Source organism: Dipodomys merriami, unplaced genomic scaffold (assembly GCF_024711535.1).
Source record: "Dipodomys merriami isolate MVZ:Mamm:240054 unplaced genomic scaffold, mDipMer1.0.p SCAF_56, whole genome shotgun sequence".
Classification (NCBI taxonomy): Eukaryota; Metazoa; Chordata; class Mammalia; order Rodentia; family Heteromyidae; genus Dipodomys; species Dipodomys merriami.
Window position 1 is genome coordinate 118,179 of NW_027206135.1, and position 16,408 is coordinate 134,586.

The window sequence follows — 16,408 nt, forward strand, 5'->3', positions numbered from 1 at the left end:
AGACCCTACACCCTACTCTCATCAGTCAGGCAGTATTGTAAGTTAGCTGATTTAGAAACTAAAAAACCGTCTTTGGCTTAGGTGCAAACTCAGGTCTATCTTCCTCACCTGCCTCTTGACATTCTTACTTGGTTCTCAAAAATTACACTCAAGTTTAAAACAGTTTAATAATAGGAACAGTGTGTTTAAAATAGGAATAGAAAATGTGTATTTCTGGATTTTCTATAGATAAAAATCTGACAACACGGAAGTAGCTCAAGTGGTAGAGTGCTCGCCTTGAGCTGAAGAGCTGAGGGACAGCGCCCAGGCCCAGAGTTCAAGCCCCACGACCGACAAAAAAAAAAAAAAAAAAATCTGACAACATACTAGGTTTTCCCAGATACTTCTGTTGTTTTTGTTTTATCTTTGAGTCAGTGTATGAAAGGCCTACGCTGGCCTGGAATTCTACATGCCTCAGTCTTTGGAGTGTTAAGACTACAGGTATGTACCATCACAATCAATAAGAGAGTTGAGAAATACAACACTTTAGAGACAAGTCTCTTGGGACAAGAAGTAAAAGAGACTATTATAGACCAGATTTCTTCTCTGAGGTGTCCTAGCCAACTATCTGTACATTTTCCTTCAATTTAATGCTTTATCGTGAATAAATGACCTCACTAACTACATCTAACTCTGACGCACAAACTCTATATAACATAAAACAGCAAGTAAGTTGTACAACAACAACAACAAAAATCATGGTAATATCTAGGCACTGGAGTTCATGCCTATAATCCTAGCTACTCAGGAAGCTGAGATCTTAGGACTAAGAAGGAAAGTCCATGAGATTCTTATCTCCAATTAACTACTCAAAAAGCCAGAAGTAGAGCCAGAAGTGGCTCAAGAGGGATAACGTTAGCCTTGAGCAAAATAGCTCAAGTATAGTGCCTAAGCCCTGAATTCAAGTCCTAGGACTGAAAATAAAATTATGGTAACTTTTACTGAAAACTTTGTATTTCTTGTAAACATGACTGCATAAATTTCATAGAAAATTCAGTCTTCAAGTATATTAATAGTAAGTCAGATATCACACAATCTAAACTTAATCTCCTCATACAAAAGCATACCGGAATCCTTGTTCTTTGATGGCAAATGCGGGTGTTTCCAAAGGAAAGATCTCAGACTGCACAAACAGTTCTCTCACTCTTCGGTCTATGACTTTTCCATACTGAGCACCAGCATCCAGAATGACAACAGCTCCCTCATAGTGGTGACAACCATCCTTAAGGTCTCCTCCAGCACTCTCCAGCTGCAAGTTGTTAATACAACACAAATAATCATGCAAGTGTTAATATAGCACAAATCACAAAACAGCTACATACAGAATGGAACCACGGCCAGCTCCAGAAGCACACAGCCAACTGGGAAGTTTGTCACCAGTTTATAACATGTGTCTTATAGGGAAGACTGTAAGCACGTAGACATGGACATAAGTGGAACCAAGCATCCCTTAACCACCATGCATATGGAGTGTAGTAGGGCACTAAGTGCAGCAAGGTGAATGAACTCAGTTGTCTCTACCCTGGCTCCATTTCTCTCTTCATTCCTTCCACACTTCCTCTCCTTTCATGTGTGTATGCATTTCAAATTTTACATAAGGAAAAGCATTAAAAATATGTGTGTACTTCTGAAATCCTCTTAAGAGAATATACAACCAAATACTATTCATTTTAGCCCACTTGTGTAGGAATTCAAGAGTACATGTGTGCAGGATAACATACACCAAAATACAGGCTACATTTTTCTTTCTTGGTAGTATTCAAAGTATTCTAAACTTTATAGTAGAACTATTTTTAGAGGCATCACTCATAAAAGTCTGAGGTCTATAATCAAACCTACTAAAGAGGCTCAGACCAAGGCCAGGCTAGGCAGGAAAACTCAGCTGAGATTCTTACCTCCAACTAACTAGCAAAATAGAATGACTCAATAGTCTTTTTACATAAATAAAACTTTAAATGTAGTTGACCGTCACAGTTGTTTGCTTCGTGTAGTAAATGTGTAAAATGCCTTTAGGAAATGTTTTTAGTGTTTTGTTTTTTTTTAATCAGTCGTGGGGCTTGAATTCTGAGCCTGTGTGCTGTTCCTCAGCTCTTCACAATTCTGAGCCTGTGCGCTGTTCCTCAGCTCTTCACCTCAAGGCAAGCAGTCTACCAGCTGAGCAACTGCACCACTTCTGGTTTTCTGGTGGTTAATTGGAGATAAGAGTGTCAGGGACTTTCCTCCCTGGACTGGCTTTAAACCACAATCCTCAGATCTCAGCCTCTTGTGTAGCTAGGATTACAGGCATGAGCCACAAGTGCCCAGAAGGAAATGGCATTTATACCCAAGAAAACTCCAGAAGCCATGGGCCTCCCTGTGATACAATAACACATAACACTGGATCTCTACTTTGTCATTATTACTAGGCAACTGTTCCATGGTGCCTGAATTATCATCATTGACTTTTATGTGCTGGTCTTATTTCAACACATGTGTTGAGATGTTACACATCACATACTCATGAAGCTAAGACAAAAGGTGACAAGTTCAAGGTCAGCCTGGGCTACATTTCAATTCAAATAATCAGATCCCAATCAAAAGTCCATAAAAGAACACAAACAAAAGCTCTAATTACTTAATTCATTTGATTTCATCTCCCCTCTAATCTGACTGTGGAATGCATACATATTTACTGGAATTGCTTCAATTAACTGCTGTTATGAGTTTTCTTCAACAAGTTTAGGAAACACAGATCTATTGACATAGAGTACTATCTAGCCACTGTCATTGCTCTGGTTAACAACTGTGCTAGAAGAGAAAACAATTGATCCTAATGATACTTCACAGCAGGTGTCTTCTACTTCTGATTAGAATGTTTTCATCTTTTGACTAAGCAGACATTTCTCCTGGGTTTTCAGCCACCCAGATCATCTTCTCCATGTTCACATGGGCTCAAGTCCTATGGGTGAAGAACAATGCGAGGGTATGATCTCAATCGGTGAACAGGAAGCAGTTTGGCTCTAACTCAGATAAGTTAGATAGTTCTATACCCTCACCCCAGAACATGTTTATATTTACACATACTAGCCATGGCATCAGCTGCAGATATCTGCCTTCTCAGAGAAACTAAACACAGTTCTAGTTACTGCAATCTATACATTATAAAAACATGGTTAGAAAATAAAACCATGCCTGATGCCAGTGGCTCATGCCTGTGATCCTAGGAGGCTAAGATCTAAGGATTGTGGTTCAAGCCAGTCTGGGCAGAAAAGTCTGGGAGACTCTAATCTCCAATTTACCCCCAAAAAAACCTCAAAGTAGTGATGTGGCTCAAAGTGGTAGAGTGCTAGCCTTGAGTGAAAAAGCTTAAGGACATCACCTAGGCAGAATTTAAGTCCCATGACCAAAAGAAAAAAAAAAGAAAACTGTATCTATCATGTTTCTCTTCCAGGTTGTGTCACAATTTCGGATCCACTTTTAAACCCAGGTTATAAGACTAAAAACAGGGTATAATGGGCACAATGTTACTTTGAGGACACAATAAATACTAGTAATGTAACCACTTCTAACTTAATTGACTAAACTGGAGGCTCACGCCTGTAACCCTAGCTACTCAGGAGGCTGAGATGTGAGGATCACAGTTGGATGCCAGCCTGGAAGAAAAGTCCCCATGAGACTCATCTCCAATTAACCACTCAAAAACTGGAAGTGGCACCGTGGCTCAAGTGGTAGAGTACCAGCCTTGAGCACAAAGAGGCTCAGGGACAGCACCCAGGCCCTGAGTTCAAGCCTCACAACTGACAAAAAAAAAAAAAAAAAATAAATGACCTAAGAAACTCTGACAAAGTTAGCTTAAGTCAAGAGACACTATTTGCCTCCCATGATGTAGCCCAAGGCCGGCCTGGAGGTTGAAGTCCTCCTGTTTCAGAATATGGGAAGTGCAGACATGCACCACCATACACAGATTGTAAAGTCCCTAAATAAGTGCTTTATCATAACCAGTTTCTCCTATCCAGTAATGAACACTATCCAACTGGGGGATGGTTATCCATGAGCAAGTAAGTGTAAAGCCAGTGCTAACTTGCATACTTCTACAAGTTGGCAGAACATTTAGCTGTAATTTGTGTCACAACACTACTACAGGAAGGCAAGGCTCTGAACTGCATGCAGTCCAACAGTTTCTGCACAGGCTTTTCACACTGACCTTGCTTCCTCACCAACCAAAATTTACTCTTCGAACCAGAAATGTGTCTTCTGAAGGTGAATGCAAGCATGCACACGAGTCTAACCTGTTGTCATGAACAAGGATCAAAAGTTCTTTGTAAAAATGCAAAGAGATGAGCCGGGTGCCAGTGGCTCACACCTATAATCCTAGCTACTCAGGAGGCTGAGATCTGAGGATCACAGTTCAAAGCCAGCCCAGGCAGGAAAGTTCATGAGACTCTTATCTCCAATAAACCACTAGAAAACGGGAAGTGAGGCTGTGGCTCAAGTGGTAGAGCGCTCGCCTTGAGTTGAAGAGAGTAGGGACAGCACCCAAGCCCAGAGTTAAAGCCCTAAGACTGACAAAAAAAAACCAAAAAAACCTTAACACCCAAGTTTTACCTTACTTTCTTTAGTTCAATGTCCAAAAAGCAATTATATAATTATATAGCAATTTTGTAATAATTCCCCTTCCCCCCCCCACACACACACCCGCACGCGCATGCACATACTTCTATTTGGGAATAAATTTAATCCAAGTGAAGAATCTCTACAGCAAAAATTACAAAACACTAAGAAGTTGATGCAGATTCAAGAATTTTTCTTAAAAAATTAACATGTACAAAGACACTAGTTCAATAACAAATATGGTTGTGGGGAGGGGGGGAATCCCATGATACAGATGAGAAAAAAAATCAATAGAAAGTGTCATATGGTACACAAAGCACTAACAGACTAAATATCAATGACATTCTTCAAAATACTAGGGGGCAAAAGATCCTAAAATCCATATGGAACCAACAAAAAAAAATTTTTTAATGGAACAGTACCTTTGACGTCTATACTACAAAGCTATCAGACTTGAAACAGGGTGCAGGGGACAAAAACAGACATACAGACTACAAGAACAGATAAAAGCCTACAAGTACATTCATGTACCTAGAGAAGACCTAGAGAATTTTTTGAGAAGACTCACTGGGGATAAAAGCCGTTCAGTAATTGGTACTGGTGAAACTAGATATCCACACCTGAATGAAACTGGACACCATCTCTTACCAGTTAAAGCAATCAACTCAAAATGGGTTAGACCAGAAACTGTGAAGCTACTGTAAAAACACAAAGAAAGGAGAAAGCTTCAGAGCACTGGCATGATAACAAGGATATTCTAGGACAAGAACCCAAAGCACTGGAATCAAAAGCAAAACAAACAAATGAGATTTCATCAAACTAAAATGTTCTGCATAGCAAAAGAAAAAAAAAAAAGACAATCTGAGTGAACAAACAACCTACAGCAGAGGAGATAGACCATCTGACAGAGTTCAGATCCAGAACATATAAGAAACTCCAGCCGGGGGCTGGTGGCTCATGCCTGTAATCCTAGCTACTCAGGAGGCTGAGATCTAAGGATCTCAGTTCAAAGCTAGCCCAGGCAGGAAAGTCCGTGAAACTCTTATCTCCAATAAACCACTAGAAAACCAGAAGTAGCACTGTAGCTCAAGTGGTAGAGCGCTAGCCTTGAGCTGAAGAGCTGAGGGACAGCGCTTAGGCCCAGAGTTCAAGCCCCACGACCGACTAAAAAAAAAAAAACCTCCAAAAACCAAATAGACAAAATAACAAAAAGAAAGAAAGAAAGAAACATTTATAGGTAGATAATACAGAACAGTGGTTGGAGGCACAGTTCAGCTGTAGAGCACTAGAGCTAACAAGCAAAGGTGTCAGGTACCAAATAGAAAAGGAAAAGAAAATACAGGACAGAACAAAACATTTATTAAACATGTGCTGAGTGGCTTGTTACAGACTCATAATAGGTATGGGAACCAAAATCAGGAGCAGTAGGGCTAGGGATGTGGCTTAGTGGTAGAGTGCTTGCCTGGCATGAAGCTCTGGGTTCAAGTCCTTAGTACCAAATAAACAGAAAAAAGTCAGAAGTGGTGCTGTGGCTCAAGTGGTACAGTGCTAGCCTTGAGCAAAAGAAGCTCAGGGACAGTGCACAGGACCTGAGTTCAAGCCTCGGGACTGGTAAAAACAAAAACAAAATAAGAATTAATACTAAATGTTAATGGTGCATTATCTGAAACAGAAATCCAAAATTACCATTTACAATATATAGATATTTCCAAATAGACATTTCTAAAAATAATACTAGAAGCCAAAAAGTAAGAAAACATGTTCAACATCACTAATCATCAAGAAAGAAAACAAAGCAAAAAAGCCATCATCTCACTCCGTAAGAATGGTTATTACCAAAAAGAGTACAAACAAGCACTGGGAGCATTTGAAGAAAAGGAAACTACTGTACACAGGTGGGAAGATAAACTGATACAGCCATTATGGAAAAGTGATTTTCCACAATCTCACTGCTGAGCACAGAGCCAAAGGAATGCAAAGTATTATGAAGAGAATTTGCCCTCCCATGTTGAAATAATAACAGCATGCCACTGCACCATAAGGTGACTGTAGATAGATTAACGCTTTGTGTATTTCAAGAAAAAGATTTTGGATAATTTTATTATAAATGATGTTTGAAGGGATATGTTTAAACTGATTAAATATTATACAACATACTCAAGTAATGAGACATCACGGGTACCATATACACAATACAAATGCACATTCTTTTACTTTTATGTACTATGCTGTATTAGTTTAAACATAAACTTTAAAAGACAATGTTACAGCCGGGCACCGGTGGCTCACGCCTATAACCCTAGCTACTCAGGAGGCTGAGATCTAAGGATGACAGTTTAAAGCCAGCCTAGGCAGGAAAGTCCCTGAGATTCTTATCTCCAATAAACCACCAAAAAACCAAAAGTGGCACTGTGGCTTTAAGTGGTAGAATACTTGTCTTGACTGAAGAGCTAAGGGACAGCACCCAGACCCAGAGTTCAAGCCCCATGACTGACCCAAAAAAAGAAAAAAGAAAAAAAAACTAAAAGCCAGGCACTGGTGGCTCACACCTATAATACTAGCTACTCAGGAGGCTGAGAGAACTGGGGACCACAGTTCAAAGCCAGCCCAGGCAGGAAAGTCTGTGAGACTCATCTCCAATAAACCACTAGAAAACCAGAAGTGGCTCTGTGGCTCAAGTGGTAGAGCGCTGGCCTTGGCCTGAAGAGCTAAACGACAGCTCCCAAGCCCAGAGTTCAAGCCCCATGACCAACCAAAAAAAAAAAAAAAAGATGTTACAGTATGTAGAAAGAAGCATAGGATAAAAACTATGCAAAGTGAATAAACTAAGTGATTTGCCCTTCAACTATTCACCTAAAGACTGTCATGCCTACTGCTGTAATATAGCACTCAAACCTTGTTCAAGGGTGTCACACATGTAACCCAGCACTCAGAATGCTGAAGCAAAAGGATCACAAGAGTTTGAGGCCGGCCCAGACCACATAGCAAGACCTGTAAAAACAAAGAAGGGTAGGAGGGGCACAATTTGAGGAAAAACTCTAAGAGATAACTATGCTCCTTAAAGAGTTGTGCCTCACAAACAATAACTAGAGACTGCCTTTGGGGGCCAGGTGTGGTGACTCCTCTAATCCCAGTGCTGGGAAGAATGCTACACAAAGCCGGAACAGATGACAGTTCCTGTTTCAAAGAAACAAAAACAAAAACCTATTTTATCTTCAATAAATGATTAAAGGTGGGAGCAAACCGTCTAAAGATGTTAAACAGTAGAATCTAGTGGCAGACATAGATGATGACTAAAATGTCCTTTAATTTGTTCACAACTCTCCAAAGGTATACTATGATCAATGACCACAAAACAATGATGTTTTTCCAAGCATTTTGTTTTCTTTAAAGCTGGTCCTGAGGCCTGAACTCAGGGCCGGGGTGCTGTCCTGAGCTTTTGTGCTCAAGGCTAGTAGGTATTTTACCACTTGACACTTAAGCTACAACAGCTCCACTTTTGCTTTTTTTAAACATAATTTTATTATTAAACTGTTGTATATCACAACTGGCTTTTTTTTGGGGGGGTCCGAAGGATTGGCCCCCATCCTATTGTCCCAGGCCTATATAGACGCCCGCAAAATCCCAGGTATGTGTGAACATGTGGGAAGTACAGGCAGAGCAATCCACCTAAGCCCAGCCGTAAACATCCCATTGTAGGCCCAAATGAAAGGCCCCCACCTTCCTTGACCTAGTGACTTTTTTATTAACCCCTGCCTCCTTCTCGGACCTCCTATAAAAACCCAATTCCTCTCCCAACTCTTCGCCACAACCTCCAAACCCACAGGAAGGTCTGTGTCTCTTGCTGTTCCTCAATAAACAGTCCTCACCTGTTGATGATCGATTCCTGACCATTCCTTTTCCGTTCTCCATTTTCCTAACAGGGTCAACTGGAATGAGTTGAAGACTTCCCTGCCCAAGCTGTCTATCTTCAAACTTCAATCTTGGGCTGAGAAGTTGGTTCAGTGGTAGAGTGCATGCCTCACATGCATGAGGCTCTGGGTTTGATTTCTCAACACCACATAAGCAGAAAAAGCCAGAAGTGGCACTGTGGCTCAAGTGGTAGAGTGCTAGCCTTGAGCCGAATAGCTGAGGGACAGTGCCCAGGTCCAGAATTCAGGCCCCACAACTGACCAAAACAAAAAAACAAAAAAACTCAATCTTTCTGAGTAGCTAGGATAACAGGTGTGAACCACCATCCTAGTCTGCCAAAACAAAAACACCAACTCAGAAATGTATGACATTAAATTTTCAAGACTGTTAGAATAAATCAGCAGTTACATACACTAAGAAAAAAAATCTTAAAACTTAGCCAAATTTTAAATATGCATCTCTGAAGAAAATCAGACTTAAAACTAGAGCAATATGTGCTCCATAGTTTAGTGGCAGTAAGGCCCAGTGGGCCGAAGACTGAAAACTTACAGCTGTGTTTCTGGTATTCACCCAGCAGGACATGTGTCTCAGAATTTTTTCCTTGGAGGGGAAATTAAATCTAGAGTGCTAGAAAAGTACTCTACCACTGGACTTCAGCCTCAGCTCCAAACTTTTCACTTTCGAACAAGATTATTATTAAGAATAGCTGCATTAGGGACTGGGAAGGGACTGGAAGCTGAGGGACAGCGCCCAAGCCCAGAGTTCAGGCCCCACGACCAACAACAACAACAAAAAAGAATAGCTGCATTAAAGTAGGTTGGGTTGGGCATACTGGAGGGTCACTGTATATTCCCACCTTTTGCCACACTTTAAAAGGGAGTCCTGCACAATTGCGAACACAGTGAACACAGTTCTGAAAGTCAAATGCAGCTAACACATTACTTGGACAGGGCACTGTACTAGGCATCTTTAACTATTCCAGTTTCCAGAGTGATGGGAGAAATCTGAGGCTGCCGACACCACCAGCCTCTTACCTATCAGGTGCCCAAAAGTGCCACATGGGCTCCTCAATGGGCAAGTTCCTAGGCCATCATAAGCCAGATAGAGAAGAAATGTAAATTATTTGTGAAATGTACTCAGAAAGCAGATTTAAGCCACAGTGGCTCATGCCTGAGTCCTACCTAAGCAGAAGGCTGACATCCAGAGGATACCAATTTAAGGCCAATCCACCTATCTTCAAAATAACCACTAATAGTCAATGCATATCCTATGAAACTAGAAAAACTAAAGGGAGGGTTTGGTGTGGGAGGGATGGGGGAGAATGATGAAAGGACATTGATCAAGATGTGCTGTACTTATAAACTAACACGTTGAATGGTAAGGGCTTTCCACAAATATATAAAGATAATAAAAATACAGTAATTTTTTTTTTTTGGTCATCGTGGGGCTTGAACTCTGGACCTGGGCACTGTCCCTCAACTCTTCAGCTCAAGGCTAGTGCTCTATCACTTGAGCCACAGTGCCACTTCCTGTTTTCTGGTGGTTTTATTGGAAATAAGAGTCTCATGAACTTTCCTCTTCGGGCTGGCATTCCTATCTCAGCCACCTGAGTAGCTAGGATTACAGGTGTGAGCCACCAGCACTTGGCTAAAAATACAGTAATTTTTTTTTTTGCGGGGGGGGGGGGCAGGGTCTGGTCTTAGGGCCTGAACTCTGGGCCTGGGCACTGTCCCTCAGCTCTTCAGCTCAAGGCTAACGCTCTACCACTTGAGCCACAGCGCCACTTCCGGCTTTTTTTCTTTTTGCTTATGTGGTGCTGAGGAATTGAACCTATGGCCTCAGGCATGCAAGGCAAGCGCTCTACCACTGAGCCACCTTCCCAGCCCTACAGTAATTTTTAAAACACTAAAAATTAGAGCTGGGGGTATGGTTCAAATGGCTTGATTCAAATAAGCTTCAACAAGTAAATTTAAGGAAGCTTGAGGCCCTGAGTTTAAACTCAGTACCACCAGAGAGAGAAAGAGAGAGAGAGAGAGATGGGAGGTTGTATAAAAGTAATTTAAACCCACTTTCTATAGTTTTGAGTTTTACTTATTTACTATATTATGTAAATCCACAATTATTTACTTCAGTATTTTATCTTGTCAAAATTCCTATAAATTATTTTCCTTACTTCCTTTTACATTCCAGATTCCCAGTATAACCACAGTCATGATATCAAAACCAAATACCCACACATTACTATAATGTGTAGATATTAAGTATTTAGTAGGAACACATTATTATAATGGCTGATCTGAAGAATTTATAAAGACCTAACTTTCTCTTGTTCCCAAAACCACAATTTGAATTCCTGGGGAGTGTCCCCAACAAGAAAACCAACTGCCACAGTACTAACCAGAGCAAAACTATTTTTAAACTTACACTGTGCTTCTTGAACAGATACAGCCCTGTCTCTAGTACATAAAACGCATGGGGGAAAAAGAATATTGTACATAACCCAGAATTATAAAAACAAACACTTTGTGTGACTCAAACTGCTTCAGAATTATGTTCAACTTGAGACCTTCATTTATTTTAAGCATCTAAACAGAGTTTAGGTTAAAAGAGGCAGGAAAACACAATTTAAGCTGCACTGTAGAAAAATTTTGTTGTCCAGCATAGCAGATAATTTGTTCCTTCCATTTAAAAGCATCCTTGAGAACATAATGCACTAAAAAACCTAAATACACTGGTGACTCACCAGTGCCTTGAGTATCTCACTAGGTACTCAAGAGACAGATCTGAGGATAGTAATTTGAAGCCAGCCAGGAAAGTCCATGAGATTCAGTTCTAATTATCCACCAAAAAGCAGAAAGTGGTATAGTGCTAGCCTTGAGCAAACAAACTCAGGGACAGTGCCCAGGCCCTGAGTTTAAGCTCCAGGAGCAGCACCAAAAGAGCAAAGAAAAGGAAAAAAAAAAAAAAAGACTGGGCTGGGAAGGTGACTTAGTGGTAGAGACCTGCCTAGCATGCTTGAAGCCTTGGGTTCAATTCCTCAGTACCACATACACAGAAAAAGCCAGAAGTGGTGCTATGGTTCAAGTGGTAGAGTGCTCGCCTTGAGCAAAAGCAGCTCAGGGACAGAGCCCAGGCCCTGAGTTCAAGCCCCAGGACTGGCAAAAAAAAAAAAAAAAAAAAGACCATTGTTTTTTTTTTTTTTTGGTCGGTCATGGGGCTTGAACTCTTCAGCTCAAGGCGAGCACTCTACCACTTGAGCCACAGCGCCACTTCCGGTTTTCTGGTGGTTTATTGGAGATAGGAGTCTCACGGTCTCTCCTGCCCGGGCTGGCTTTGAACCGCGATCCTCAGATCTCAGCCTCCTGAGTAGCTAGGATTACAGGCGTGAGCCACCAGCGCCCGGCAAGACCATTATTTTTAAGTGACAAATTGGACCAATTAAAAGGCAGTATCATCTGAGGTTCCTGGATGACTTTCCAAAGAACTTTCTAAGAACATACTATAATACCATTCCTTTTTTTGCTTATTAAATAACATTCTTTTTGTCTGTCAAAGATCTTCTATTATAGCTGAACATTGTAATGGAACAAAATCAGAAAAACATCATCTCTGACCTCCAAAAAATTTTCCATAAAAAGTTGTAAGCCAGGCGCTGATGGCTCATGCCTGTAATCCTAGCTACTCAGGAGGCTGAGATCTGAGGATCAAGGTTCAAAGCCAGCCCGAGCAGGAAAGACCGTGAGACTCCTATCTCCAATAAACCACCAGAAAACCGGAAGTGGCGCTGTAGCTCAAGTAGTACAGTGCTCACCTTGAGCTGAAGAGCTGAGGGACAGTGCCCAGGCCCAGAGTTCAAGCCCATGACGGACAAAAAAAAAAAAAGGTTAATTCCCCAAGGCATCCCATATAAAAATCCCAGGCTATTTCTACTCAATTAAAAACCTTAAGGTTTTGGCATAAGGTGAGCTAATGGCTCACACCTGTAAATCAGGAAGCTGGGATCTGAAAATTGCAGTTGGGAGCCAGCCCTCCGCAGGAAAGTCCATGGTGAGACTCATTACCGCCAATGAACTATTCATAAAAAGCTGGAAGTGGAGCTGTGGCTCAAGTGATAAAGCACTAGCCTTGAGCAAAAAGAAACTCAGGGATAGCTCTCAGGCCCTGAGTTCAAACCCCAATACTGACACTGGCACAATGACACTGATACACACAAACACATATACACACACCTTAAATTTAGGAAGTTCTAAATTTTGAATTAACACTATCAGATACCACTAGAGACTCTATATGACAAACAGTATGTATTTATAAAGTATTTATAAAACACCTTGACCCAAGTATGTTATATCCTGGTCACAATATCTTCAGTAAAGGCAGTGAGGAACAGGTGTTACCTCTACTCCAACCAAAAGAATCCAAGGCCTGGGAACAAATAATGGGAGAGCTGACAAGTAATCCAGAGAACATAATAATACTGCCTTAATAAAAAGTTGTATATCACATAATAGAAAGGTTTTATGAAGAAGCTAACAGTCTGCTCTCACAGTTAATAAATTAAGACCTTTAAATCACACTGTACCACTTCCTTAACCAAAGTCTCTGCCTTAGATGGTTAATCAAAGTAACTTGGGTGAAACCAATAAAAGGTGGCCGTAATCCAGCTGTGTGGTTTACTTTAGGAAACTGGAACAGGAATCTTTTCCAGTTCTAAAATGTGACCAATGAAAACAGCCCCAGATGCTTTTACAGTTTTCAGGCACCAGGCAAAAATGAAATGCAGAAATCCTAGCAAATAAGATGTGCCAGAAACAGGAATCAAAGCCAACACTTTCCAAACTTTCAACTTACAGTCTGTAAACACTGCAGTCTGGGAGGCCCCTGAACGAGGGAGGGCAATGGTGGTGGCAGCTGTGGTGATGGCCAGCCATGAAAACACACTCTGACTCAGGTCCAAGCTGGCCCTCTCAGAAATACCGCATTCCAGTTATTTACTGAGAACTGTTACTATACTTGAATCCTGACCTTTCTGCCATCACTTAATTGTGAAAACTCTTCTCAAATACAGTCTTTTTCAGAGCCTGTAGATTAGGCTTGAATACTTCCAATTGGGCAGCTCATCCATCTACTAACAATGAACCACTGAGTTCAAAGGTTCAAATTAAAGGCAAAAAACAGTGCTTTTTGAATCTACTAGTATACAAGGTTACAGAGGCTGGAGGAACTACAGATGTGTCTTTACCATCCTGAGAAAACTCAAGGTTTAAGGTAAGTCCTCTGTACAACTACTTACAGATAATTAAAAATAGTAATATGAAAATTAACTATACAATTTAAGAGTGGGGATGGGAGGGGAAAACTGGGAGAACGCAAGGGGTGATATTGTCCAAAAATAAGTGAATTCTTTATCTGAGTTTTGTAACTGTAACCCCTGTACATCACCGTTACAGTTAATAATAATAAGAGTACAGCAACGCCTCAAGACTCTTGACTCACTTGTTGAGTGTTCTTGGAAGGATGGCCGAGTACTGAGCAGCCATTCCCAAGAAGGACCCTCCAAGAGACGCCTCTGTGGTCAGAATATTACAACTCCGACTGGAGTAGCAATTCCTGCCCAGAAGCCGAGAAGCCACGAAACCTAAGTTCCCCAAACCGAGTCCACGGCAGCCCTGGACCCACCTGCTCGGGGATCCCGGCTGCCGGCCGCTTCCCGCCCCGAGAGCCCGGGAAGCAAAGGTTAACTCCAGGCCAAGGCCCGGACGCCGACTCCAGGCCGACGAGAGGAGGAAGGTTCGGCACACACGCGGGGTGGGAGGGGAGGGAAGCTGTCACCGCCACACGCGCGCGCACGCACACACACATACATACACACACATATACACACACATACACACACACACACACACACACATACATACATACATACGCCCGCAGTCCCGGGGCTCGGGAGTTCGGGCCGCGGCTCCGTGCGGGGACCCCGAGCGCGGGAAAGCGGATCCCGCACTAGGGAAACGGAGCCGGCAGCGGGTGACATCGGCTGGACGCTTTCCGCCTCCGCGGGACGGGGTATCAACCCCGGCCCGGCTTGGGGGGAAGTCGAAGGGGGCGGCGCGCCCACCGGCCCGGGGGCCCCGAGGACCGCACCGGCCTCACCGAGGCCAAGCGGGACCTGGAGGCCGGGCCGCTCGACCCCCGCGGCGCCCCCCCAAAGCCTGAGGGACCCCATGGCCCGGTGTCCCCACGGCGGCTCCCCAAGCCGGACGGATCCCACGACCCGGGGTCCCCATCACCGCCGGATGAGCGGAGGAAGGGCCCAGAGCCCCGCGCACCCACGTTGGGCCCCCGATGCCCGGCGGCGCGGCCGCGGGGCCCGACGCAGCCCCGGCTCCGGGCGCAGACAAATCAACAAAGCCCGCCACAGCGGAGGGGCCCGCGGCGCGCCCGGCGAGACGGGCCGGGGCCCGCGTCCGCCGGGCGGGGAGGCCCGGACCCCCGGGGCACTGACCTTGGAGTCTCCGTTGCACAGAGCCATAGAGGCCGCGGCGGCCCGAGCCCGGGTCGAGGCGAGGCGGGGCGGGAAGGTGCGGGAGGCTGGCGCTGAGGGCCGAGGCCTGGTCAGGGCGCCGAGCAGCCGGGGCGGAGAGGAGCCAGCCGGCGGCCGTGGGGCGCCGAACCCAAGAGCAGATGCGAGCGGCGGCCCTCACGCGCCCGTGGGAGAGAAGGGAAGACTAGCCGCGCGCGCTCGCTCGCTCCCGCCTCCGCCTCGGCCTCCGCCACCGCCTCCCGCTTCCGCCCGGGGGGTGGAGCCGCACGCAGACCGCGCGGCGAGCGGCCCGCCCTCAGGGGAAGGTCCGAGTGAAGGCCACGCCCCCACAAACGGAAACTGGCGGCCTCGCGCCCCATGACCCCACCCCCCGGGGGAGGAGCCACATCGAGCCAGCGCGGCCAAGCGGCTTGCCCTCGGGGGAGGGGCCCGAGTGAAGGCCACGCCCTCCACGACAGACTACGCCCCCAGGAACGGAAACCCGCGACCCCCCGCCCCCGCGGGGAGGAGCCGCCCGCCTTCGGGGGAGGGGCCCAAGTGAAGGCCACGCCCTCACCCACGTGCAGGCCACCACCCCAGTAACGGAAACCCGCGGCCAAGGCTCCGCTCCCCGGCGGGCCGAGTTTTAACAACCCGCGAGGTCGAGAGGCCTCAGGAGTGGGGCGCGAATGTAGGTCCCACTCCCAGAGCCAGGCCACGCCATGCCACTAGTCCACGCCCCCAAGCCCCGAAACTCGCGGCCTCCGGACCCCGCCCCCCGCGCAGGGGAGCCGCTCGCTGGGGGCGTGGCCGCCCTCGGGGGAGGGGCCGAGTGACGGCCCCGCCCCGCGCGGCGCCGGGAAGCCGCGGTGCCTTGGCTCCGAGTCCGGCCAGTGCGGCCAGCCTGCGGCACCGTCCGGGCTGCACCTGCGCCCGATGGCTGGCCGTCGGGGGCTGGCCTCTTGGCCGCTGGGGCCCGGGGGACCTTGGCCCTGGCTGGGCATCGCTGTGAGATTTGATCCCTTAGGTCCTTTCAAAGCTCGGTAGGGTGCTGGGACTGTGGCTTAGCGGTAGAGTGGAGGCCTAGCATGCTTGAGGCCCTGGGTTCGATTCCTCAGTACTGCACAGAAAGAGCCAGAAATGGCGCCACTGCGTTCAAGCCGGACTTGGAGGGAGGGGAGTTCTATTGAGGCAGCATAGTATAGGGGGAAATGAGCTATGGTGAGCTCACAGCAAACACAGAAGATCTTCATTCATCTACTGCCCTTAAGATTAAGGGACCAAGCCGGGCGCTGGTGGCTCACGCCTGTCATCCTAGCTACTCAGGAGGCTGAGATCTGAGGA

General features: G+C 45.2%; 1 protein-coding gene across 1 annotated transcript in view; it reads right to left on the reverse strand.

Annotated features, from left to right (window-relative positions):
- The window catches only part of LOC138812149 (GMP synthase [glutamine-hydrolyzing]), a 38,310-nt gene extending 23,023 nt beyond the window's left edge, over positions 1–15,287 (reverse strand). Inside the window, exons 1-2 of the mRNA XM_070000075.1 lie at positions 15,047–15,287; positions 1,107–1,288 (exon numbers count right to left, since the gene is read on the reverse strand). Coding sequence (XP_069856176.1) covers positions 1,107–1,288; positions 15,047–15,073 — 209 coding nt within the window. The 5' untranslated portion in view covers positions 15,074–15,287. The remainder of the gene's footprint in view (positions 1–1,106; positions 1,289–15,046) is intronic.
- Positions 15,288–16,408: the final 1,121 nt, after the last annotated feature.